This window comes from Ascidiella aspersa, chromosome 1 (assembly GCF_963924565.1).
Source record: "Ascidiella aspersa chromosome 1, kaAscAspe10.2, whole genome shotgun sequence".
NCBI lineage: Eukaryota > Metazoa > Chordata > Ascidiacea > Phlebobranchia > Ascidiidae > Ascidiella > Ascidiella aspersa.
The window spans coordinates 22,834,794-22,860,265 of record NC_139447.1 but is presented as its reverse complement, the minus strand read 5'-3'; the positions used below and the strand labels follow the sequence as shown (position 1 = coordinate 22,860,265).

Genomic DNA, 25,472 nt, shown 5'->3' with positions numbered 1-25,472 from the left:
CAAAGCAAAAAAACATTGTGCTATATAAATGTGAAATTTGATCAGTAACTTGTGGGTGGTGAAGTGATGTAAAATGGATTCTGAAGCACCTTGGCAACCATTGGGAATTTTGCTTTCAATGTATGGAAGTAGAATAAATAGCAAGCTTCTTTTCAAATATCCTTCAAAAGTTACAAATTTATCCAGAAAAAGTTCATATCAACAGCTGTCATCATCAACATTTCATCTTAACAACCCCAACCATGGACACCTTAACATTGAAAATGCTGACAATGAAAGTGATGTTGACATACAACAAATTCACAGCTATGCTGAGCAACTCCTTGGATTTTCAGATGAATGTCTCGGCCAACTGCTCAGTCCAGGCAATACAAAAATATGTGGCCAAAATTTTGATGTAAAAATTAATGGATTGAGGTTTGTTGGCTTTCCATTGGTCCCAGAAAAAAGCAACCTTGATGGTCATCCAATAAGGTCATTACAGTGTAGCATGAAAAACTCTGGCGATGTTTGTCCAACCACAAACACGCAACTTAGTTCGACAACAATCCTTGCCTTTAATGTTGTATTTGTGGTAAGGACAAATGCAGATTACTCCATTATTGAATCCTACCAACAACTTGCAGCTAAAATAGGCCTTGGCTTGCGCTTTGAAGAGATTCGAGATAAATACTTGACAAAGGAAACAAAAATAATGTTGGGCAGTCATGAGGAATGTGATGCCTCAACAGAGGATGTTCACAAGCAAATTTTAAAACGCAGTTTGCTTGCTAAAAATTTGAAATATATTTTTCATGCCTTATCGAAGACTGGAATTGTTGACTTTTTCTTGAATGAAAATATTTGGATAACGTTTTGTGTTTACCACAAAATTCACAACAGCATGAATGTAGCAGGAAACTATGCTGATGTAAAAATAACAGCTGTAGAAGAAAGTTTGACAAAAATACAACCTTATCATGGTATTTTAGTATTCAATATTAAAAATGTTTGGGATTCTTTAAAACCAGCCAGCTCTTCAACAATAGTAAAGTTTCTCAATGTTTACAAGCCAACAAAGTCATTACAATTAATCTCAACTGATGCAGATATATCTCTTTCCCATGTTTACACTGTTGCTAGACATTTAGTACATTGGGGCAAAGCTTGTGTTATTTACCCGCTTTGTGAAACAAATGTTTATGTATTGGCACCAACAGCTACTTTATGGTTCCTGTCAAAATGGGTGGAAGTATTCCATGACACATTTCAAACAGGCCTTATGGAAGTTCTTTCCCATTTCTCCCAACCGGTTAGGCTTGGTGACCTGCAGCTTCCAATGGGACCATTTTTTGGACATGAGAAACATTTATTGGAAATGATATTTTGGATGTTACAACACAGGTTTTTAGTACAGCATCATACCTATGTTTATTTTCTACCACCAACAAAAGAGACTCCATGCAATGAGAGGGATGTTTATAATCTATTTCTAAGTCTTAAATCTGAGAAATTTTTGTTTGATTTTGGTAATCTGCCTCAGATTTGTCAAACAATTTTACATCATATTCCTGCATCTCATTGTAAATCAGACTTGGGTACTTTTTTAAAGCTGATGCCTTACCTTGACGGAAAACACCATCTGGAGGAAATGATGTATCGAGAGAATATCATGAGGCCAGAGCTTCTCACCATATTAGAAAAATTCAAGCCTTTACTTTTAACTGCTGTACGGGAAGATGAAATTGCATCTGCCTTCTGTATGAGGACTTGAACTATTGTTATGTCAAAAATGTAATAATTTCATTTATGTTAAAAAAAAATCATAATTTAGGCTGGTTGATCGTAATTCTTTTATTATAGAATAACTGTTTTGCAATACTAATGTTTGTATATAAATTAAAGCTATTTAAAAAGCTATCTTTTCTCAAATAATATTTGTTCTCACTATAATCTATATTTTAACTGTTAACCTTAGTAAAAACAGGTTATTATTGTCAACAAATATAATAAAATATTTTTCAAATATAAGTAAACAATTAAACCTATTTGGTTTCTAGCTTGCTGTGACATGCAACATCACATTAGTGGTACAATCAAAAATAAGGCACAGGTTTATTTAACGCAAAACAGTATAGATATATGTATTACTGCCATGATAGCCGGTGTGGGATAATTTAAAGTCCAATGAAAAGTAGTAGGCTCAAATGATTGGTTTCTTAAGAAGTTTGTCGGTAACAGCTGTATTTTCCTTTATATAACTCCATTTTCGAATAATAATCCAAGGCGATTTCCACCCAATCCCACACCATAATTCGTGGACAGGCTCACTTTAATTAAAATTTCTAGACTTGCATGTTAACTCGTTGGCCACAACTGCGGCTACGACTTGTCCTTCGTTCTGTGGGTCATAGCTGGTCCCAGGGATGCTCTTCCGGGTATCGCAGGGCGAAGACTGGGTAGTTCTTCTGCCATCGCAAACCGGATTCTGTAAACTTCTAGGGTCGGTAACTGACGAAGAGCGGAACATTGTGGACGAACTGTCCGGTGTGTTCAGACAGTTCTTTTTATCCTTAACATTATTGTATAACACCTGCGAGCTTTCTACAAGCTTGGAGTATGCTTGTTCGGTTTCTTGTATGGTTTTAGACAGTTGAGAGCGAAATTGTGTCTTAATAGCTAAGTTGTGATTAACTTTAGCAAGACGGTCTGTAGAACTCCGAATATCGTTTTGCAGTTTTCTTTTTTCGCTATCAATTGTGTTTATTTCTTCCGATAATCGCTGTAGTTCATCGCGCATTTGTCCCAACAATTTCAGCACTTCAGTCCCGTACGAATCGGAACACTTTATCTTGATGTTTTCATTCGAATTTGCAGCCATTGTGGAGAACAGCAAAACTGGCAATATCTTTATTTATATTATCCTAGTTAATATACTATAGTTTCCAAGGTGAATATCTTTGTTACGTATCTCATCGTAACAAATGATCCTGCAAATAGGGCAAGTATAGGTTAAATCTGTTTTGTGACCGAACTCCAGACACGGCGATTGCAGCTTGGTTGCATAGCATCTGACCATGGCCCGCCAAAATGCATTTTATTCCTCATCTTAGTTATGATTAAAGTATCAGCCCATTTTTATAAAATCGTTTATTCCCATCGGCGTCATGCTCTCAATTAACCTACTAATGAAGTGAAAGTTTTGGCTCGTATTATAGTAATATAGCTTTATGTATTGAAAGTAACACCTCTCCAACTTGAAATAAACAAACTGTGTGGTATTTTTAAGAATAGTTCTTTGTGGCGTCTCGTTTTGATGTAACTTTGTGACGATTTCTTCGAAAAAAATACTCCCACCTCAAACAAAATTCTTAGATCCGCGCCTGAATGTAATGTGTTTTTTTGCATTTAGCGGTGTTTGGAAAACATGTGGCCTACAGTTAAAAAAAGCGAAATAGGAGCTGGTTGTCCCTTAGCTGTTTGACGCTAAAAGTGTTTTAAATGCGTCAGGTCAGTGCTTTTCAATCTTTAAAATTTCCATCCGCACTTTTTTATTTCGGTAAATTTCCATCCGCACGAAACAAGCACAGCAAGTTTTGCAACTTTTTATTTGTGATATAACAATGAAAGTGTTTGTGTATTAAAACCGTGTGCTTACGCCTTAACCGATATAAAATATATAGCTTAAACTGCAATGAACCACTGAGAGACTACATTACAGTATCTGTCACGCATAAATGAGCGCACCAGCTGATTTGGTGATTACTGTATTACACACAATGAAAAATAAAAATATGCACCATTTTCATCCGCACCGCGTTTGTCATTCGCATTACAATTTTGTTCATCCGTACAAGTGCGTACCATCCCACGGTTTGAAAAGCACTGCGTTAGCTTGATGCTTCTGAACAATAAGAGTAACGCTAAAAAAGAATAAGGCATGTGCGGAACCGCCATTTAATTATAGCTTATTATATATTAATTGCAATTATCTGCGTGATAGTCAAAAAATCAAATTAAATTGTCGTCTTAAACTAAAAAAATTCGCAAATATCTGCGTGATTGTTAAAAAAAAGCAACAACAAAGTGAAAGACACTATAGCAAACAAAAAAAGTGCTTATTCCTGGAAGATTTGCAGATAAAAACTTATAAATATTTAAACTAGGCACAAAAATACTATAGTCATAAGTCAGACTATTAGTGTCGAGGTCTTAAAACTAAAGATTCGGTTGTAACACGTAGCCTACGAAGCTTCAGCAAACCCAATGACCGTGGGATGGCACAACATAACATGTAATAGTGATAGAGGACACAGCTTTAGGACTTCCTACACCTTTGTTAACCACGCAAAATAGCGGGAATAAGGAAAAGGTAATTATTTTACATCGCCACGACAAGCATTCCAGGTTTAAAGCGACAGAGTATTAAATTGGGCATTAAACCGGGGTAACGCCTGATATGTCGTCTAGAACAGTGGTTCTTAACCTTTTTTCAGCCGCGCCCCCCTTTGGTAATTTTCTCATGCCTTGCGCCCCCCTATGAAAATATTTCGACATTTTGCAATTAAATATCACTAATAAAACAGGAAAATAGTGAAGGGTGTTGTTGGTCGCGCGAAGCGCGAAACATTTTGAGTTTTATTTGGTCGAATTGGCTAAACTGCAATCGAAGAGGCGTTTCGCATTGGGCACACAACAAATTGCGCGAGCTCGACACATCGATTTTATCGAGCTGATTTTGATAAACGTGTTGCGAGGGCATTGACTCCACAGTTGTAAGAGTTGTATGGTGTCCAGCGCAAAAAATGTCAAGCGCAAATATTAAACATTGCGTTATCGTGTTTCAAAAGATGTAACGACACACAATACAACGGCAATATTGCAAAAACAATATAGTTTCGCGCAAAAAAAGTTCGACTCCCCCTGTTGCTATAGCAGAAAAAGATTCGCGCCCAGCGCAAAAAATTTTTGCAGTTTTAATGTTAAAGTTGGCAAAAAACAGAGTTTGTATGTAGGAATAATGCCTAACCCAAACGAAACCATTAAAATCACTGCAAAAAGTTAAAATATTGAAGTCGAGCTCGCGCCCCCCCTTAGAATTGCTTGGCGCCCCTAGGGGGGCGCGCCCCCCCGGTTAAGAACCGCTGGTCTAGAATTTCTTAAAACACGCCGCAATATTTTGTTAGGATAAGCCGGTGTGCCGCGGAGCTCATTTACGTGAGCTGTGCACATTTTGTGCTACGTTCGATTACCCAAACTGTTTTGTCTTTCGGAGTCGGCATAGCGTTTGGCCAGTTTGGTTATTGCTCAGAGGTTTGAAAATTTTGGCCCGACATATCTAAGTCTATGTACGCTACTAAGAGGAATGGTTCCCAAAAAGTATGATTACCTAAAACAACAAGTTAAAATTGTAAAATATATTTTTCTACGCTCGCTCTAAAAATTTTATTTTAGAACTGCATAGCAAATAGATAAAAATACTACACAAGGCGTTAAAATTAAACAAAAATGGACGAGAGTAACTGAGAAATCTAAAATATGTGCAGGGATGTACTTCTGAATCATAACTTAGTGGACATCCAATCTCTTAATAACTGTGTCGGATATTGTAACGAAACTGTAAAACAGTTTTAAAAATTATGATTTGAACATGATAATTAAGATGTATTTACCGACCTCAACAAAGTACGAAGAGACAAAGGCTTTTTTCGGTTGCGCAATTGACTCTGGAAATTATCGGTGCTCATAAACAAACTAAATTCTGCAACTCCCAAAGTAGCTGGTATTCAACATCATGAGTCATGTAGTATTATAGATAAATTGTGAGGTCATGGCCTTTATGTCAGCCACTGTCTCTTCACTTCTATGCGATAGGAGTTAGCAACAGTAATAGCTATTGTAAGCCGGCAATTTGGCTTACAATTTTAACCTAATAACAAGGAGGTTGTATAGAAAATATTGCCATTGTCTTAAAGGTAAGACACAAGCTTTAGGTTTTCTGACGTCTTAAAAGGCCATCCCTGGCTTTGATAAATGCCATAATGTCGGCATCGGTGTCTTTGTCCCCTGTTAAAGGTATTGTAGTCGTCGAACTTTCGTCATTCGACCTTGGGGCTGAAGGTGGCCTTGCGAATCTCGCCGCAACCGGAGGACGATTGCTGGTCGATTTTCTAGCCGAGTAACGACGAACTTCGATGTCACTGCTAGGATTACGCCGTAAATCGGTGAGGGCGTTGTGACCGTGATTGAGGGAAGCTTCTCTGGGTGATAGAGGATCGGGAGGTCGAATAGCACCTTCTTCTGGGCGTATCACACTATTTTCCTTTTCCGGCGAAACTGGCGGAGATCTCCATGCTTGTTGTGAAATTCGGTTGCCAGAGTTCAATCTACATTTAAAAAAATTATTTAAAATTATGAAATTAATCAATTGGCAAATTTACTTGAACATATAACAACTTGTTAAGCTCGGCAACTGTATTCAATGTGGTCCCGTGGTAGGTTTTCAGCTGTTTTGGGGGGAATTGCAGTAAAATGTTTCTTTAATTGATAAAAATCGAACCTTGTATTGGTAAGACATTCTTCAAAAAACATCAGAGTTTCTTAAGAATTGACGCAATTCTTTCATTATGGATGACGTTATTATGATGTCGTGTATGAAACTATATTTTTCCTGATTTAAGTCTTCAGGTATTCTTCAAGTTACTTGAAAAGATAGGGTCAGCAGTTACGTAATAGATTTAAATAATTTCGTCCTATTTATTTATCTTATGCTAAATAACAGTATAATTAAGTGTATTATAATATTGTGTCTTTAATTTTAGTTTTCCTACTGTGAGAGGTTTTCACAGTATTTAGCAAAACTTTTATTGTATGTTTTTCACAAATTAAGCAAGTATGACAAAAAATAAGCATAACTTATTTCACTTGTATAGCATATAATTAATGCCACCCCTTGCGAAATAAAACCGTCTGCGACTTAGGTGCTATTTTCGGGTAAAGTTGTTAAAACATTTATTTTTTCAATCAGTTTTGTTTCGCGGGTCAAAAATCTACCGCACAGCGGTACATTTACAGACGGATAAACAAATTTGCTCTATACCTAGTTTTTTGTCTGAGAGCAGCTGTATTTATATTTTATATACATCCTAAATTGGTTGCCCAATTAAATTTAAATAAATCAGCAAATAAAAAAATATCATGTAAATTACCTGTGAAAAACTGGGGATCTCAATTCAGCTTGCGACTGCCACCAAACGTCAAAGTCGTGTTGGATTTGTACTCGCGATTTGTCCAATAAATGGTGCAAGTGGTCAATTTCAACCTTCAATGCTTTCAAACGGCTAAACGCTTTCTTGTACCTTCACATTGGATTAAGGGTAATGAAATCACAGATTTACCGCAAAATCCAAAGTGTAAACTAAAACATATTATTTATTTCGACAAGATTTTATAACATAAAATGTATTTACTTAGCTTTGGCTTCCTCTAAATCTTGCAAAGTTTCTTGTTCACGTTCGTTTTCCTCAAACGAATCGCCGCCATTCATTGTGTTTTGAACAGCAGTTTGACGACGAAGTCTCTCCAACGCAGCTTTAAGGAGATCTGGAATACGAATAAAATAAATGATAGGCACAAAAATATTGGTTTACATCCTTGTTATCTCGTCTTAAACTTTAATCATAAATTTGACCAGAAAAGTGATTTATTGTTTGTTACAGCTGGCATATATAAATATATATATATATAGATTTTGTTATCCCTTTATGTTTTGAATAGGACCCCATGTAACTTAGTGTCACTCTAATAACTTTTTAGAATTTAATGTTTTTTATTCAGCTTACTTATGTTGGTCCTTGCACTATTGACGTCTTTCCCGAGCTGCTTGGCTTCAGTGTATCTGCGTTTTAGTAAATGTTTTTGGTCAAGTACATTCGTCATGCCTGGGTGATCCTGCTTAAATATTTCAAAGGCTTCATGTCGACCAGCGGACATAACAACCTCTGGATAAACAAATTAGGAAAAACATTACAATACCAGCGACTGATTTATGCCAAGTAACCAGCATTTGTGTTAAAAATATTTGTAAAAGAAAGCAGTCAAAGATAAAAAAAAAAACTCTTTTTCTAGTCGCTGTGTTACCTCCAAAGAAAAAAAGAGATACATCATACATGTGTACAAATAAAAAGTAACTTTTTGTGTGTCGGTCACCCGATTGACATTTAAAAAAGATAAAGTCACAAAATTACTTCATGAGGTAATCATAAATAGGCAACAAGAAAAACACCTCACTGCTTGATATTATCGGATTTATTAAAGAACATTGACAAGTTGTGAGGGCCATTAACCATAAACCCGAGTGAATGCTAAGCGACATAAATAAAAAGTTCTTGTAAAGTGTAAATTGGCAAAACTTTTAATTTAAATAGGGTCTTTACCTCGATATTAAGTTCATATTTATACATTAAACACATTTGCACACAATAAATAACATTTTATTAAAGGTAGCAACTTTTTAAAAAAGACAGTGGCATTGGTTTAGCGTTAATGGTATTCTACAAAAAGCATTATAATCGGAGTCGGCCCGATACCTTTGAACAGCAGTTACTAAAGCAAATTAGCTGCTTATGCTATACACTGCACAGAAAATACAGATACACTGTTTGAAAACACACATAGTACGTGGTTAAGAGCCTCGCACGGCCAAACTGCGGGCTGGTTGCCCCCACTTTACTGTTTAGGGGTACCATATTTTCAGCACCCAAAAAGAGGACATTTTTTGGCCTGTAAATAAAACGAAAATATAATTGTTACGTTTGAGAAAAACGTGCCATATCCACACCTTTTTTTAGCCGCGCCCCCCTTTGGTAATTTTCCTATGCCTTGCGCCCCGCCTAAGAAAAGCAATTCGGCATTTTTAATGTATTATCACTGAGACAATTTAAAATAGTGAAGTATGTTGTCGGTCGCGCGAAGCGCGAAAAAAATTGAATTTAATTGGTTGAATTGGCGGTAAATTCAGAAGGCTTTTCGTATTGGTGCACGAGGTGATTTTGACAAACGTGTTGTGAGGGCATTTACTTTATAGTTGTAAGGCTGTGATGTCGAGCGCAAATAAAAAAGTCAAGCGCAAAAATTCACGCAAAAAAGAAAGTTTAAGTCTCCCTGTTGCTAGCCTGTTATCTAATTATATAAAATGGATAAAAAATATTTCGAATGGTGGATGACTTTTATCGTTTATCTATAAGTTAGCAAAATTAGAATTAAATACGGCCGTTATACCTTCGATGATATGAAAACATGCAATGGCGCTCAAAGAGACTTTGTGCTAAAAAAAGTTAACAAGTATAAAACAGCAGATTCGCGCGGAGCGCGAAAAACTGTTTGCAGTTTTAATGTTTAGGTTGGCAAAAACAGAGTTTGTAGAGCGCTGTAGGAGTGGTGTACAACCAAAACGAAACCATTAGAATCATTGCGAAAATAATAAATAATAACTTAAGAGTTCGCGCCCCCTAAGAATTGATTGGAGCCCCCCGGTTAAGAACCGCTGCTATAGACTAACTAGACAACAGTCTGTATGAAATAAGAACATAGCCTACCACACAGTAACACTGATAGTAGGCTAGGCCTACAAAATTCACACCTTTGCTTTATTAATGGGCCTTTTTAAAAGTAAGGTTCTGTTGCCATTTTGCGGGCGCAATGTTTGCAATAACAATCAAGAAGGTAAGGTTGGTTGGGCAATTTGTTGGAAAACCTGTTTTAAACAAGCAATTCAGAATGTTTCATGGCTACAGTATTTTATGGAAATAAATACAACGTCTCGCGTAAAAGTCTTGTTAAAATTATAAGCAAATAACTTGAATGGCGAAAAAAGAGGACATTTGGACATTTTTGAGCGTCCTCGGAGGACCATTCAGTTTTCTTGAGAAAAGAGGACAAATCCTCCTAAAAGAGGACATATGGTAGGCCTATTACTGTTAAATGTAAATATGGAGAATCTGTGCTTAAGATTATTGTGCTAACTGTACAAGATTTTACGTATTTCTAAACAAACCTTTAACATTGTTTTTTGGCCGGTGCGAAACCTCATTTTCCGAAGTCGTTGAATAATCGCCCTTTACGTAAGTTTGTTGTGATGTAACAGAGTGATCAGGACTTGATGAGTTGACGTTTGTTTTTGTTGTTTGCGCAGTTTCTAAAACACGCCGTCTTTCCTTTTTCAACATCGACACCAAAATACCTGATTTAGGAGGATACAATATAAACAAGATACTTTGAAAAGTAAGCTTGCACCTAATTTTTAACACTGATAAAGTGATAATTCGTGGCACTGAACCATTAACGTTTCGCGCTAATTTATTACAACCCTTTTTAATAAGAATACACGTCGTTCCATAGTTATTCAGGCTAGTAACAAATAAGGGTAGTGCATTTTGTGAAACTTACAAATATTTGTCCGAAAACACTTTTTTTGTAATTTCATAAAATGTTTTGAAAAAATAACGTATTCCATTTGACCGCCACCTTTTTAACACGTTTTTTGTAGTTAGCCACCGCCTAACAATTATGGATTATAAAATAAAAATATTTCAATTACTGATTTCGTTGTCACGCTGCTGAAGAATTTCCTTAAGCCGCTGAATCTCTGCCGGACTCAAAGTGTTAACGTCGGTCGACAAGGACTTCGCGCTAGTCGGAACGTCCTCCGGAACAGGAGTGCGTTGTTCTTTTCTTCCCCCGTCTAAATCTCCCCTATCGAGGGATCCTTTTTTAAGGAATCGATAACTGTATTGAATTTTCCTCATATCACCTCCCACATCAAGCGTTGCCTTCAAATCTGGGTCGGCGAGATACACTTTAAGCATTTCGTCTAACCTGTGCGAAACACTGGTAGTTTACTGAGCAGTAAGTTGATATGCTAGTATCGTGCTGTAGTGCCACTATTAAAGCGGATGATTTCAGTTCTATTAAGTATATTTATATGATGTATACGCGATTCTAAATTTATAATTTTGTAAAGAATACAGTATGAATCGTATGACTATAATTTGTCCAATAATATTAGTTTTAGCAGTCCTAAATATAAAAAAACATTTAGAAACCTACTTTGCGAACAAATAAAAAGTGATAAAATAGGCTGTGAGCAAAAATTTTGCCAAAACTAATGCAATATAACATTATACCAAGTAATTAAATAAGCCTAAACAAGTACTTTTGCAAATATTATATCTGTTTGTTAATTCAACAAAAAGACAAAACAAAATGAAACCTTTACCACTTTATCTCTTCTTGTGTCAAATCTTCTGATCGTTGCTCACCCGTGACCATTTCAAGTTCGTCTTTCAGGGATTGCACTTCTTTCTTAAGGCGCACAATCATCTAAAATACCGATTTTAGTGTTAACCACATCACTTTATAACCACACAAGATTCTTTCGGAAAGACTTACTGAAATCATCAAGCCTGGTGCAAACCAGGCTGGCTAGAAAAAAACAACTAGCCTGTGGTTAGATACGAACTTACGACCTCCGGTCGGACCGGGACCGTTGCTCTACCAACTAACTACGCAGGCTCACAGGGGAGCACGCCGGGAAACAATCATAGCCCCCATTGCCTGCACCTTTCGTATATACAACCGCAACTAAAGGCGATCAACAGCCCGTATTTTTAGCAACTGAAACGTACATATACACAAGTATATTCTGGGATCAATTCCTTCTGAAGTCGTACTATCCAAACGATAACGACACCCATTATAAATGATACACAAGATGGCCTCGGAAAGGCTTACCGAATCTGTCAGCCTAATCAGGATTATAGTGCAAGCAAGGTCAGGTTAGAAAAAAACAACTAGCCTGCGGTGAATTGCGAACTCACGACCTCCTGTCATACCGGGACCGTTGCTCTACCAACAGAGCTACACAGGCTCAGAGGGGAGCAGGTTAAGAAACAACCGGACACAAACTGATTTTTGCTGGCCTTGCTTGCACTATAATCCTAAATAGTTTGACGGATTTCGGTAAGCCTTTCCGAAGCTATTTTGTGTAACATAATAGGTGTCGTTATCGTTTGGCCAGTACGACTTTAGAAAAGATTGATCACAGAATACATATTCCACTATATAAACGTTTCAGTTGCACATAAACATTACGATTTTACGTATGAACCGGGTGAGCCTGCAACACAATGTTTCCAACCGGGATGCCGAGGCACACTGGAGTGCCTTTTTAAAGAAACTTTAGACTCTTTAAAATGATAATTAGTGCTTTATTGTTAGGCCCCATCAGTAAATTGTTTATGTACAATTTTCGCAATAAGTCAAACATATTTTACGTTAATATTTTATTAATTGCGACATTACAATAACCACTTTGCAAAAATGCTGGGAAGAGTGCCACAATCTATATATTTTTTCTATAGGGTGTCGTAAGCTAAAAAAAGGTTGGGAACCAGTGCTCTAACACATATACATCAGACGAAATACCCAGTTTAACCAAGCTAAAACAGAGGAATTCACAACCATTATAATTATAAGGTGACTAAAGCCAAACAAGTCACGCACTGGCACGCCTTAAACGATGAGAAAGCTTTATCATGTTTATATGCGTGGGTTTTAACGAACAAAAATCAAACAGCATACACTGATACGCACTTATATAATACATATATATAAATGTTCTACGTATGCAAAAAAGTACCAGTTTAGGATCTAATTCTTCATTGAGTGTAGCTTCGTTTTTAATCATGGCTACCCGCTGAGCAAATCTGCATGTGGATATTGATTCCTGCAAAATCGATGCAAATGTTATTGATAATTAATAGCTATAATAACTTATTTGGGAAATTGAACACGGTTTTTAAGTGTACAATATTTATATTGTAGTTACTGATAAGCTGCTGTGGCCCAGAAGGGCCAGACATCGATTTGCAAAAATGTAGAAAGAGATATTCGGTATTACATCAAGGTTTTTTCTGTCCACAGCTACTGTCGCAATCATAGTCGTCATGCAGTTTCCTCCAAGACTGTCCCTCAACACTGATGTCATCATCGAGTTGCGGTAGGGAATGTGTTGGCGCTTTTTCTCACTAAGGGCAACTATAACCTGTAAAAACGCATTATTGAGATTAAAATGCGGATAACAGGAAGCAATAACATTCAGTGTTGTAAACAAGTCATTTTGAAATGACTTAAATCCAAGTCAAGTCATTTAAAAAATAACTTAAGTCCAAGTCAAGTCGTTTGCAAAAATAAAAATTCAAGTCCCAGTCCAAGTCAAGTCATTATGACAGCAAGTCAATTTCAAGTCATGTCATTGACATAAAAGTAAACTGTTAAACTATTCAAAATGATAAACTCGTCCAATTATAAGCGACAATTTAACTAAAAAAATAACACAAACGCAATAAACAAAATTTGAGATAAATTTTAATGAAAAACACTTAACTTACTCCCAAGTTATTTGACAAAATGACTCAAGTCCAAGTCAAGTCATTTGTCCAAAAGACTTTGCCTGGTGGACCCTTTGCAATTATTTTAATTGTTTGCTTGCAGAAACAAGTTAAGTTGTCAAGGTTCAGTTTACCCATGTTTCTTGTAGACACTAGTGCGGTCACGATTCTTTCTAATGTAACAACTTTCTAACTAATGCGAACGATTCGCTGATAGCAGGTAGTAGAGCAGTGGTGGGCAACGTGCGGCCCGCGGGCCGCATGCGGCCTTTTTCCATTTTTTGTGCGGCCCTTCACCTTCTTCCAGCTATTTTCCCTAAATAAGACTGAGTGTGCACCATGTTGGGACTTTTGCTCTATTAGTTTCCTGTTTGAAGTGCGATGTAGCCCATAGGCTGAACCGCTACACTAATGCAGTTGAACTCGAATGGGAAGCATCTATTACAGGGGCGGGCAACATACGGCCCGCGGGACGGTATTTGACAGCCCGCAGACACTTTCCGGTCCTACATGATAATGTGGCCCGCACTGTTGCCGTTCCCACTACTTGTTTACTAGTCAAATATTAGTAGTGGCTGTTTGTTGTTTTTTAGTCATTTGTTTTGTTTTTTAGTTATTTGTTTAACATCAACGTCGAAATAACACGCAGTTCGGAATAAGATCAAAATAGGACTAATACATAATATTCGTAGCCTAATACCGTCTAAATCGGAATAAGTTATGAACCCTTCGGTATAAAACCTAAATGGCCAGAATCAGGCCTACCTAACCCTAAACCACATCCCTAAGTACATCACTATAACTTCATACCCATGGCCCCGATCGTCCCATATCCTCTTCCTACAGTTTCAAGCTTTATTTTGGCCATTTAGGCCTTGTTCCGAATAATTTAGGACTTATTCCGACAGATTTATGTCTTATTCAGACGATTAAGTTTTTATTCTGTCATGGGTATTACTGCGTATTTGGTTTTGTTATGTCGTTGGTGTTTTATGGTATTATTGAGTTTTCTGCTTTAGGTATTGTTGCTTTGTTCCCAAATTAAATAAAATTTACAATCAACATTTTCCCTTGAATTTTGCCAAAAAAAGTAAAGTTATAAATTTAACAGGGATTGGATGCCCAAGTACCGGTACTTCCGGCCCGCCAAGTACTCCATTTACCATATCAGGCCCGCCGACTGAAGAAGTTGCCCGTCCCTGATCTATTACAAAACAATCTTTATTCATAAAGTTTTACTATAGTGTCACATTGTTATGATAAAGAATTGTTTTACAACAATTCCACTTGTCTAGTACGGTCAAGGTGTAACATACTTTTGACATGCAAATTGACTAAGATGTTATGTATAACAGCTGGTTTTTAATTAAGGCTGTTAATTAAATTGTACAGCCGATCCGTACGATGAAGGCGTCATTGGAATTGTAGAAAAATTTATTTCCGAATTCACAAGTAGACAGTACTGACAAAACTGCCGTAGTTGCAGCCTAGTAGCTCATTAGTTTTTCTAGTAAAAGCTGAAAATATGAATTAGTGTTTATTTAATGTGCGGCCATCCTGTAAGCATTACATTTCCTAACTGGCACTTGTGTTAAAAAGGTTGGCCACCCCTGTATTAGAGCATCATAGATGCTTTGTGATGTAACAAGAGACATAAAAACGCTATGTGATCGAATAATAGAGCATAAACAAAGACTAACAATGACTATAGTGTTCCGCTACATGATGCGTGGACTACAGATGTTTAAAAGATAGACAACCACTAAAATGTATCAAAATATTCGTCAAAGTCATGTTAAAATACTAATTCTCCTAGCGGACCCTCTTAAACTGCTGTACAGAACCCAGTTGGTCCGCGGACCCCAGTTTGGGAACCGCTGATTTGAAATATATGATCTTACACAGAACAACATATGTGATAGTGTTTACGGTGCCTTTTTGACTGAAAAAAAATATTGCAACGTTAAAAAAGTACTAAAACAAGAAAATAATAAAAATAGTAACCCCCCCCAGGCAGCGCCCCTCAGTTTAACGACCCCGGCACTAGAAACTTAGCAAATGACATGCTGTAAATTAAAAGTATACTTCATACTGCTACAAACATAAAATATCATCTACACAAAATAGTGAACGTAAACCTGTTCCAAGTAGTGCAGGGAGAGATTAATGAATTTTGCCTCTGTTAAAAGTTGGCCACCAACTTGACTCTTTGACACGCGCTCGGATCTAACAATAAAAGTATATGTTAGCAAAATCAAGCTAAAACAAAATTTGCTTCGCCTAGTAAGCTATAAGTAAAGCAATATAACTAACATTTCCCACTAGAATAGTTTGCACTTGATTAAACATTGTTATTTATACTGCATTGACAACATGGTTAAAAATATCGAAAAAGGTGAGTTACCCTGCTAAATCGACAAGATGTAGTTTGGATCGTCTTATTGTTGCTGACCCTGGTTGTCTGCTAGTCACATGGATTGTAAATATGCAATGAGAACGAGTAGATGCTTGATTCATAGGGGTCTCAGCGATCATTCTATCAAAAGAACAGACACTTCATTGTTTGGGAGATGTTTATGAATGCATACATAACTTTGTAAATATCATTTTTAGCATGGTTTAAGATTTATCATTTTTTATATATCCATATTATAGAAGAGAACTTATTGAAAACGTAATATTCGTTATCCAAAACAACATTTTGCTCATTTAATTCAGAAACAGCGTGCCCGATTGCGACATACAAAATTATAACAAATGTGCTGCGTCGCTGCGCATTTGCAATAAAATCCGATAAAATAGAATTTTAGGAATATATGAAATTGATGTTTGACTTTCCTACACATAGTAGTTAGTTAAGGAAAACAATAGCCGTATATATTATACGCACTACTATTTATAAGGTGGCATTCTGGCGTAGCACGTGATACAAATTATTTACCGTTCTTGATTGTATTTTTTTGCTAACAAATGAACAAATGTAACGTTATTACACAGTAAAAAAACACCAAACAAATGGTCTACCATTGTGCAACAACAAGTTGAGGTTTGGTATTGTAACCAGCAATTTGTTGCCGCCTAATTGTCAAATGATAGTTATGTTCTACCATCCCTAGTGCGTTTGCTAATTTGGTTCGAGACGTTTTGCCTTGTACGTTGAAACGTGTAAGCCCGAAAGATATATTGGTGTAATGGCGTAAAACTCTTTCAAACAAAATTATCGCAATTATGTGCGACTTTGTTTTGTTAAAACAAAAAAACAATGTTTGGTGTTGTGTAAAAAATGGATCTATGCAAAGTTAAGGTTTTAAGCTCTAATGTTTCGTTAAAACAGGGTGAACATATAACCAAAACGGAGTGTTGTGTATTTGAAATTGAATAAATACATACTCGACTTTATACCGAGCTACCTTTTGTTTAACCACGTCACGCAAAATTAAAAAAATGCATTTTACTGTTTATCTGGGATAAACCCTTGTTGATATTATTTTGGCGCAAGTAAAGCCGCTCTATATGGCTTGCGATAACCTTTTGTTACCCTGTTATTTTCTTACCCTGTTATTTTCGCGATGTGCAAAGTAGATGGACGGTATATACATTATTTGTTCACTTAGGTTACACTTATTAGCCTATGAACTTGCTATTCTGCTTTAATAGATAGATCTCATAGTGCTATGGCTTTGGGATGTCGTATGACAAGCTTGAGCAATATTTTTAAAACTGGACCTCACCCCCCTGAGGTACCACAAGCATATAATATTTTAACTATTCGTCAGTTAAATTTACACTCATTTATGAGAAAGAATAGGAGATTAACAGATTCCTTGTGATAAAAAAAATTACATATTTTAGAGCATTTGTGCTATGTAACTTATTAGCCACGTCTAAGCATATATTGGAGACAAAATGACCTCCCACCAGTGGACAAGTTTTTTGGGAAAGTTACCTGTTAGTATCCCCGAGAAACAATAGGTTTAGAGCTTCTTCCTCATTTTGTGCAGGAAGCACAGATAAATTCTTCAAATGAATGTTCTGTTCAGTGTCTTCCATTAACGCCACTTTTCTGTAAAATTACAAATAAAACAAAAATAAGGTGTTAAAGTTAAATCTACAAACTAAGAAAAAAACTTTCTTTTGAATGAAAAAAACATGTGCAATTTGTGTAAAATTAAAACGTTTCATAGTTTAAAAAAACAAGATATAGATATAATAGAACTATAATGCTGACTTTAAGTAACAACTCACGGAAGATCTTCAAGCTTCGTTGCCTCATGTCTGGGATCCAGTAAATCATAACCATTTTCATTATAAATTTCAAGGTATGATATTTCAGTTGTGTGAATGTTTTCCTTGTCTTCTTCATACTGTAATTTTATTAATGTTACTTTTTTTTGGCGTTATAATAGTTAAACATTCGATTTGAAACACAAAAAGTTATCTAGTTACAAAATGTAGCACAACAAACTGACAAGTCTATTATGTTTCCAATTAGGTTACATTGTTTCAATATTTAATATGATACCAAACTCTCATATATCACCATAATCATTTGAATTAAGTTTCTTAGTGGCAAATGTCATCACACATCTGTTTATACTTACCTTTTGATAAATGTATGACAGTACTCTTGGAATAATTCCGCGGTCACTATATTTTTCCACACCTCCGGTTATAGTAAATGTTTTACCACTGCCCGTCTAATAAAAAGCATGTTAAGTTTATTAACTCTAGGTAATGACATAAAACATATAAAGTTTATTTAACCTGTCCATACGCAAAAATTGTTCCATTGTAACCTGATAGTACACTGAAAAATATAATAACAAATACAAATTGATACTCATATTTGTTCAAAGTAAGCCGAATAAACTAATTTTTACTTACTTGTCAGCAACCCCTTTTGCCACATGTTCAAATACATCATCTTGCTTAACTTGTTGATCAAATATTTTTTGAAACCTTTTTGAATATATATATATATAAATGTATTTGAATTGTAAAAAAGAATATAGAATAAAAAAACATTTGTAGACAGGCCTTTCTACAAAAAGTACATATACATGCACTACAAGGAACAACGTCAATACGTTTGTTGTTTAGTTGATTAAGAGTTTACAAGGATAAAGGAAATATACAAATGTTTAATACACAATATTACTTACTGGTTAGTCTAGCTTAACTATTACAGTTTTCATCACACTACTACAGTCACATTTGTAAGTAATTCCAGTCATTAAGCAATATTTATAATATAAATGGCCTACATTTTTTGGCTTGTGAAAACAGTACAAAATCAATACTTACGAAAAAATGTAGGATTCTTTTTTGTTATTTATAAATCCTTCTGATTGTTCTTTTGGAACAACAAATTCAATATTTGATTTGACAACAGACTCATCTTCATCAACTGAGTATATCTAATCCAAGATAAAATACAGCATAAGTATATATTTATACTGTTTAAAGTTTGCTTCCTTAAAATCTGTTTAGTCATTAACAAGCATGTAGCAAAAGCAATTTACTCATTAATTGGGCTTCATTAGTTGGCCAAACCCTTGAGTGTTGGTCATTGTATTGTATAGCACTTTGTATATATATTGGTGGTACTATAACACCACAGTAGGGTGCATGTGCAAGATTTTATTCATCATAGCAAACTTGCACTACAAAAAATCGGCGCTGGTCTAGAATCTTACCACAACGGACATTATTTGGGTTTGGGTGGGTCAAGCATTATTACTAAATGATACATATGATATTACTTGACCCACCTCATCTAAACGCTAATCCGCACCCTAACTCAAATATTGTGCGCTGTTTTAATAAAATTTGTTTGAACCCTTTGGTAGGATTCTAGACCAGCGCCAGACACCCAATATTGAATTGATTTTTTAATACTTTACACTCATACATTTTAAAACCTTGTTGCACCAATTCATCCCAATTTTTTTACTGTTTATACCCGCAGGATATTGTTCATACAAGAAAGTAATAGTTACATAAAATATAAATCACTTTTGGTGCTGTAATATGATATTTTGGTATTGTAATAACATGATGGCCAACATGAAAAGTATAATGTTAATCATAATATTTAAATTGTTTTTTAAACAAGTGGGCGCTGATGTAGAATTCTATCACAACGCACAATATTTAGTTTAAGGTGAGGGTTAGTGTCAGGTTTAAGTAAGTTAAGCATTATATAATTATACCCACCCGCACCTTAACCCAAATATTGTGCAGTGATTTAATAATTGTTTGAACACTGTAGTAGGAACCTAGACCAGGGCAAACAAGTTTAATTAATTACTTCCAGATCTGTAAATACTGAAATGTTACACTTTGTAAGGAAAACATGATTGGAAATGATGAAAATGTTTAGTATTTAAAGAGGCTTGCACACATACCTAAATAGATCAAGTAATAAAACGTGATTTTGGAGTTCTATTACCCTAGGACAGTGATTCCCAAACTTTTATATTCCGTGGCCAATATTTTTTTTATAAAAACAGCTTATGGCCCACCATGTGCCGTAACCATTTTTGTATGCCCTTTAGCCATCATTCAAATAAGATATATCAACCTGACTGATACAAATATAGCAAAATTGCCTGTCTCTACTTTACGCTTACATAGTCGGACAATTTCTCGCTAAATGCATTAATTCTAACAACATCCAAATATTTATTTTACTTCCGGTTCATTTTGAGATTAGAATTAATTACTCTATGACAACCAACTGAATTTAAAGTAAACTACCGTGCTAACTGCGCAGTAAAAAAAACACATGACGTGAGATTTTGCCTTTATGTATATAGTTCAAAAACAGACAAAATATGAAAAATGGTGTCGTTCCTATATAGTTTTAGATATGCTTAAAATTATTTAAAAAAACGGCGCTCTTTCACTTATGTACGTGAAAAGTTATGCAAAAAAAAATAATAATAATACCGCATACCACAAGCATATTGTTTGGGTTAGGGTGCGGGTTAGCGTTTGGGTGAGGGTGGGTCAAGTAATATTATGTTTATTATTAATAATAACTTGACCCACCCTCAACCAAACGCTAACCCGCACCCTAACCCAAACAATATGTTATTGTGGTATGCGGCATTTAAAGAAAAAAAAATTTTTTTTAATTTTTACGTACAATAGTGAAAGAGCCCCAAAAAAACATACTTAGTTGCAATATTTTCGAACAGCTCGATGGCCCACTGAAAATAGTCTTGTGGCCCACTCGTGGGCCATGGCCCACAGTTTGGGAACCACAGCCCTAGGACGTATAATTCATTCACCAGATGTCATTTAGTTATATAGTGCCATATCTACAATTTTTTGGCCTTACCGCATTTTTGCTTTTCGTAGGCTTCACCCTACAAAATATTTGAATTGTTTGTTTGACCATTTTAAAATCCTGCAAAGTGGGATAAGCTTTTCATTAAATAAACCACTTCTAGTCAATCCTTTGCAGATCGGTGTTTAAAGCGTCTTGTGTTGCCAATGAGTAACTGTTGTTATTTGTGACCACGTGGTGTCAGTATAAAATTTTCTTTAAAAAGGATCAAAGCGAGAAAAATATATTTATTTTTCTTAAGTTTATACAGAGTTCAGTTAAAGAGATTATCAGTGAAGACAATTTAAAAACAAAACCTACCGATTCATACCAAAAATAACAAGTGCAATCTAACGAAAAAGTAAAATAAATAGGATAACCTTCCCGGGCACTGATTTCTTATTCCGACCATTAGAGATCAGTGATGCTGACCCAAAATTGAATGTAGCTTAAAAATATAATAAATAAATAAACATAAAATATGTAAAAATACGGTAAGTTGTAATTCGAAATGTTGATTAAAAAAGTAATAAAAAATTAAGGAATTAAGGGATATTAACCGCCCTTTTTTATTACAAGCACAAACTCTAGTTTGCAAAGATTCAAGCAAAACCACAAAGGTTGTAAAAGAGATCCAAAAACAACTTTATTCAACAAAAGCAGAATACTGTAGTTACGCAAAAAGCATCGTCAGTTCTGCTGATATACTACAAACACAACGAAATACCAAAATTATATATAAATAAAATAAAATGAAACTATTCAAAAGTTTAAAAAGCCAATAACAGAATTACAATACAGTTCAGTAGAGCTGTAAACCAATACTGACGTTAAAATGGCAAAATAAAGAGCTACTATAATAAAAGGAATCACAATGCCTGAAGCAAAACACCGCCAAGAAAACGCAAAGAAATTCTGAGGTCGCGCAAAAGTAGGTCAATGAAAAGAGATGAAAACGTAAGGTACAAGGATTATTTAATAGTGGTTGTTATAATATGCTGAATATTGATGGTAGCTCCTATTTTATTTAACCAAATATCCTCATGAAAGTCCAGCTGGACCATTTCGGGTTGTGCGACAAATGTTACATTGTAACACTCGTGTATTGGGGGTTTTCTTTCTAGTTCATTACTGTGATGTGTGGCGTAGTGTCGTAGGAGGGCAGATTGGTCATTATTGCCTGAAATGTCAAACTTTTTCCAATGGTTTCTATTTGCGGTCCATCTGGTAGAGAATTTATTTTTTGTTTGGCCGACATACTGATTTTTACATAATTTACATGTCGCGACATAAATCCCGTAGTTAGAACACGTTAGATTGCGTTTAAGTTTGATATAACCTTGTGGAGTGTAGAGCTGTTTAGAACAGTTAACCATTGAAGTTTTATATTTTCCATAATTGCCACACAAAGTACACTTTCCACATGGGCCCGACTTGCCTTCATCAATATTTTGACTGTTGAAAGCTAAACGGCGATACTCCGAGTGTTTGCGGGTTTTTATACGTTATAGTTGTTGCAGGTGCTAACTTCCTTTCTTTAATCGCCATCCTTAGTATCTTGGGAAACTGGGAGGGCCAAACTGTGTAGAGAAAGTCCACATGAAGTTACTACTGTTATATCCTCTGCTTTTCTTTTTTCTTTTTTTGGGGGGCCGAAACGTTCTTTCCAAGTCTTTGTGAATACCATTGCATGTACTGGTAACTTGTTTTATATAATGAGAACTGGCTAGTAATGGAGAACTCAGTATTTTTGGCGTGAATCTAAAATTTTTTTACAATACTGCCGTTGTATTGTGCGTCAGATCTTTTAAAACACGATTGAGGCAATGTTTTAATTTTTTCGATTCGGGCGGCGTTTTGCGTGGTTTATATGTAGCCTGACAACCGCGTGGAATCAATACTCTAACATTTAGCAAGGTCATTTAAAAATGCGCTTTATAGTAGTTTTAGGGTGTCTCACTGGTAATTGAAAAATACCGAATTACCGTACTTTTTGAATGATATAGTCATTATTTGAGTGGTGCGCAAGTCACAGGACAATTACCAAAGAGTGGGTTGCGCAGTAGAAAAAGTTCAAGAACCACTGGTGCGGTTGGAAAAATAAGGAAAATACAAACAGATGCATAACTTATCTAAGTATAACACAAAGAAGTGCTACCCGGTATCTAGAAAGCCAAGACATTATCGATAATAGAAGTTATTGTAGCTTTTCGTTGTTTTTGTGCGCTCAAGAATAACTTGTGGCACGGACAGTGTATACATTAACTACACAATTTACGAATATTTTTTGTGTAGCCTACTCAATAAACCACGCCTCATTTAAAGGTAAAATTCAAATTAATGAAAATATTGCCCGCTTTAGCGAAAGATTTGCTTCCATTTCGACATATATACCTACACTTTGACTCCGTTTAGTTTAACATCTGCGTATAAGGTTTTAGTTGTTTTATAACATCGCCTAACTTTGTAACCGGTACGCCATCTTTTAAAGTTTCCGTTCATCTCATTGTGTAAAGTTGTAAACAAATGCCACATCTTTTAAACTATTCGCACAACAAATCGGCTGTATTTCAATTAACAAAACTTTTTAAGAATTTTAATTTTTTTTAAATATTTAGTATTCTCTGACACGCGTCAAATTTCGCGCCAAAGGAAGCTGATCCACGTAACATAGTTAAGAAAAATAAGGCGAACCCATTAAAGTTTAAACTCATGAACATTTGATTTTGTTGGCATATGTTATCAATTTGTAGGAGTATATCCATTTTGCAAACACATCTCTTTCCGAAAAAATCAATTTACTCTCTACAAATATTAAGAATACCATTTGGTGTATATCCTCTCCAATTAACTAATGTGTCCTGAAACCTTTTGCAAATAAATAAACATTATAAAACATTTTTCAAACTACCCCTACAACTATAAGTAGGCCTATATGAAATAAATGTCATTTTCTTTCAGCAAAGTTAATTTAATGCATTTTTTTGCAGTAATCGATAAAATCTTTGTAATTTGTCCAGGGACGTGCAGTCAGGGGAGGCAGGTGAGGCAGTGCCTCACCTGGCAACATCTAGCAAAGCAAAAGTTATATCAAAGAGATGGTTATCACAGAATATATATTACTTGCTAAAGTATAGTAAAGATTGCCCGTTTGAGGTGCTTTTTTTTATGAATTGCTGAAGTCGTACTCCCTCGCGTGGTTTAGTTTTTTTCTATTTCTGTGGCGGGATTCATAGCGAGCCTTCAAGCGGTCAAAATCGTTGAAATACGCAGTGAGGCAGCGCCAAGCCGTGGCTCTCTTCAGTTTACAAAAGTGCCATACACTGCATTATGCGTGCCTTTTTCTTTCGCAAATTCTCTCGGAAAACATCATGAACTATTTAGCTACGATTTGAGGCATGCCTCAATTGTGACGTCCAACTAAAATGGACGAAAATTTAGTATCTAAGCTGAGAAATTCTTTTAAAATAAACTTTCAATCTAAAGTTGAAGTCATAGGCAGACCTGTCACAGATTTAAAAAGTTTGCATTATACGACAGGACAAAAAATAACACGAAACTTCAAAGAGATTGGTAAAAAAGGAGTGGATGTGTTGCTGTCATAGGCGTAGCCAGGGGGGGCACAGGGGTCATGGTCCCCCCAAAATTTATAAATATTGTACTCTTAATAATGATTTGTTTTGTAGCATTGAGCAGTACCACAACAGTGGATAACAGGCATGCAACACCTTTAATTGTCATGCACTGCAACGTCATGAACGACGTATAGTTATTATTATGTTTGGTATACTTATTAATGTAGTTTTAATAGTTTCTAGTCATTTTGTTTTTGCTCTCTGAATGTTTTTGTCGTATTGCGCTAAAACTCAGTCAGTTGCTGCTCAAAACGGTTTGCTAGCATATTTATTTGTGTTCGATGCGCAGCTCATACAATGGCAAAAGTTAAACCAAAAAAGTTCAAACTTTTTGCCCCGCAAATTTTCGGCTGGCTACGCTACCGGTGGCTGTGCTTTAAAAATGCGCCTTTTCAACTTTCCTTGTTTCTTGTTTTCAATTTTCTAATAAACATGAAAGCATGCTGATAATTTTTTTTATTTTTATTAGTTCTATACATTTTTCTGTGGTTGTTAAAGAAAAACGTGACTTGAAAAAATTAGTGCCTCACCATCTAGGAACCTCACCGCACGTCACTGAATTTGGCTATTATCATAAACAACTTGTACAACTAGAAGTTTTAACAAAATAAACGCACTGTTTGAGTTTTGCCCATGAAGTGTGCTGCTAATAACATTTATCGGGTCAATGACCTTAAACCTAGCCAAAAAATATCGCGATAAATAACCTTGAATCGATTAATGTAAGCATCTGTTTTAGGAGTCTAATCACAAGCTCTTTCTTAAGTTAAAAGGTTAAGCTAAATATAAGGTATTTTTACTTGCAAACGAGTTCGACAAAAAACTCATTTTTTACATGCGAGTTCGACAAAAACAACAGGTTTCTTGAGCGTATATTGTGTTAATTGTGATGTCATCTTTGAGCATTTTCATTCTTCGGCCAACAAAAGTCATTTATGCGCCCCTGGTACGCATGTAGCCCACTGTATGTGACCAGCAAACATTAGACAACAAAATTGTGGCCCACGATTCTGTCAACTTTGGGTCACCCTTCTCTAAATTGTAATTGCCTGAACTGTTAAGCAAAACACTCATGAC

The 25,472-nt window shown here is 35.6% G+C and overlaps 2 protein-coding genes across 2 annotated transcripts; one reads left to right on the top strand and one right to left on the bottom strand.

The window, feature by feature from the left end:
• LOC146168317 (GATOR1 complex protein NPRL3-like) lies at positions 1 to 2,700 on the top strand. The gene is made up of 2 exons (XM_083384207.1): positions 1 to 474; positions 538 to 2,700. The coding sequence occupies exons 1-2, from the start codon at positions 74 to 76 to the stop codon at positions 1,751 to 1,753; spliced, it is 1,617 nt and encodes a 538-aa protein (XP_083240333.1). The 5' UTR covers positions 1 to 73; the 3' UTR covers positions 1,754 to 2,700.
• A 933-nt stretch (positions 2,701 to 3,633) lies between these two features.
• Positions 3,634 to 20,894, bottom strand: LOC146168316 (kinesin-like protein KIF6). Its single transcript, XM_083396691.1, has 18 exons — positions 20,773 to 20,894; positions 18,732 to 18,844; positions 18,312 to 18,386; positions 18,192 to 18,234; positions 18,029 to 18,124; positions 17,673 to 17,791; positions 17,374 to 17,490; positions 15,832 to 15,963; positions 15,566 to 15,653; positions 12,938 to 13,081; positions 12,677 to 12,763; positions 11,255 to 11,358; positions 10,577 to 10,854; positions 10,034 to 10,219; positions 7,821 to 7,979; positions 7,449 to 7,581; positions 7,188 to 7,337; positions 3,634 to 6,365 (listed from the first exon to the last, which is right to left on the bottom strand). Exons 1-18 carry the CDS (start codon positions 20,830 to 20,832, stop codon positions 5,969 to 5,971), a joined length of 2,481 nt encoding a protein of 826 aa, XP_083252817.1. The 5' UTR covers positions 20,833 to 20,894; the 3' UTR covers positions 3,634 to 5,968.
• Positions 20,895 to 25,472: the final 4,578 nt, after the last annotated feature.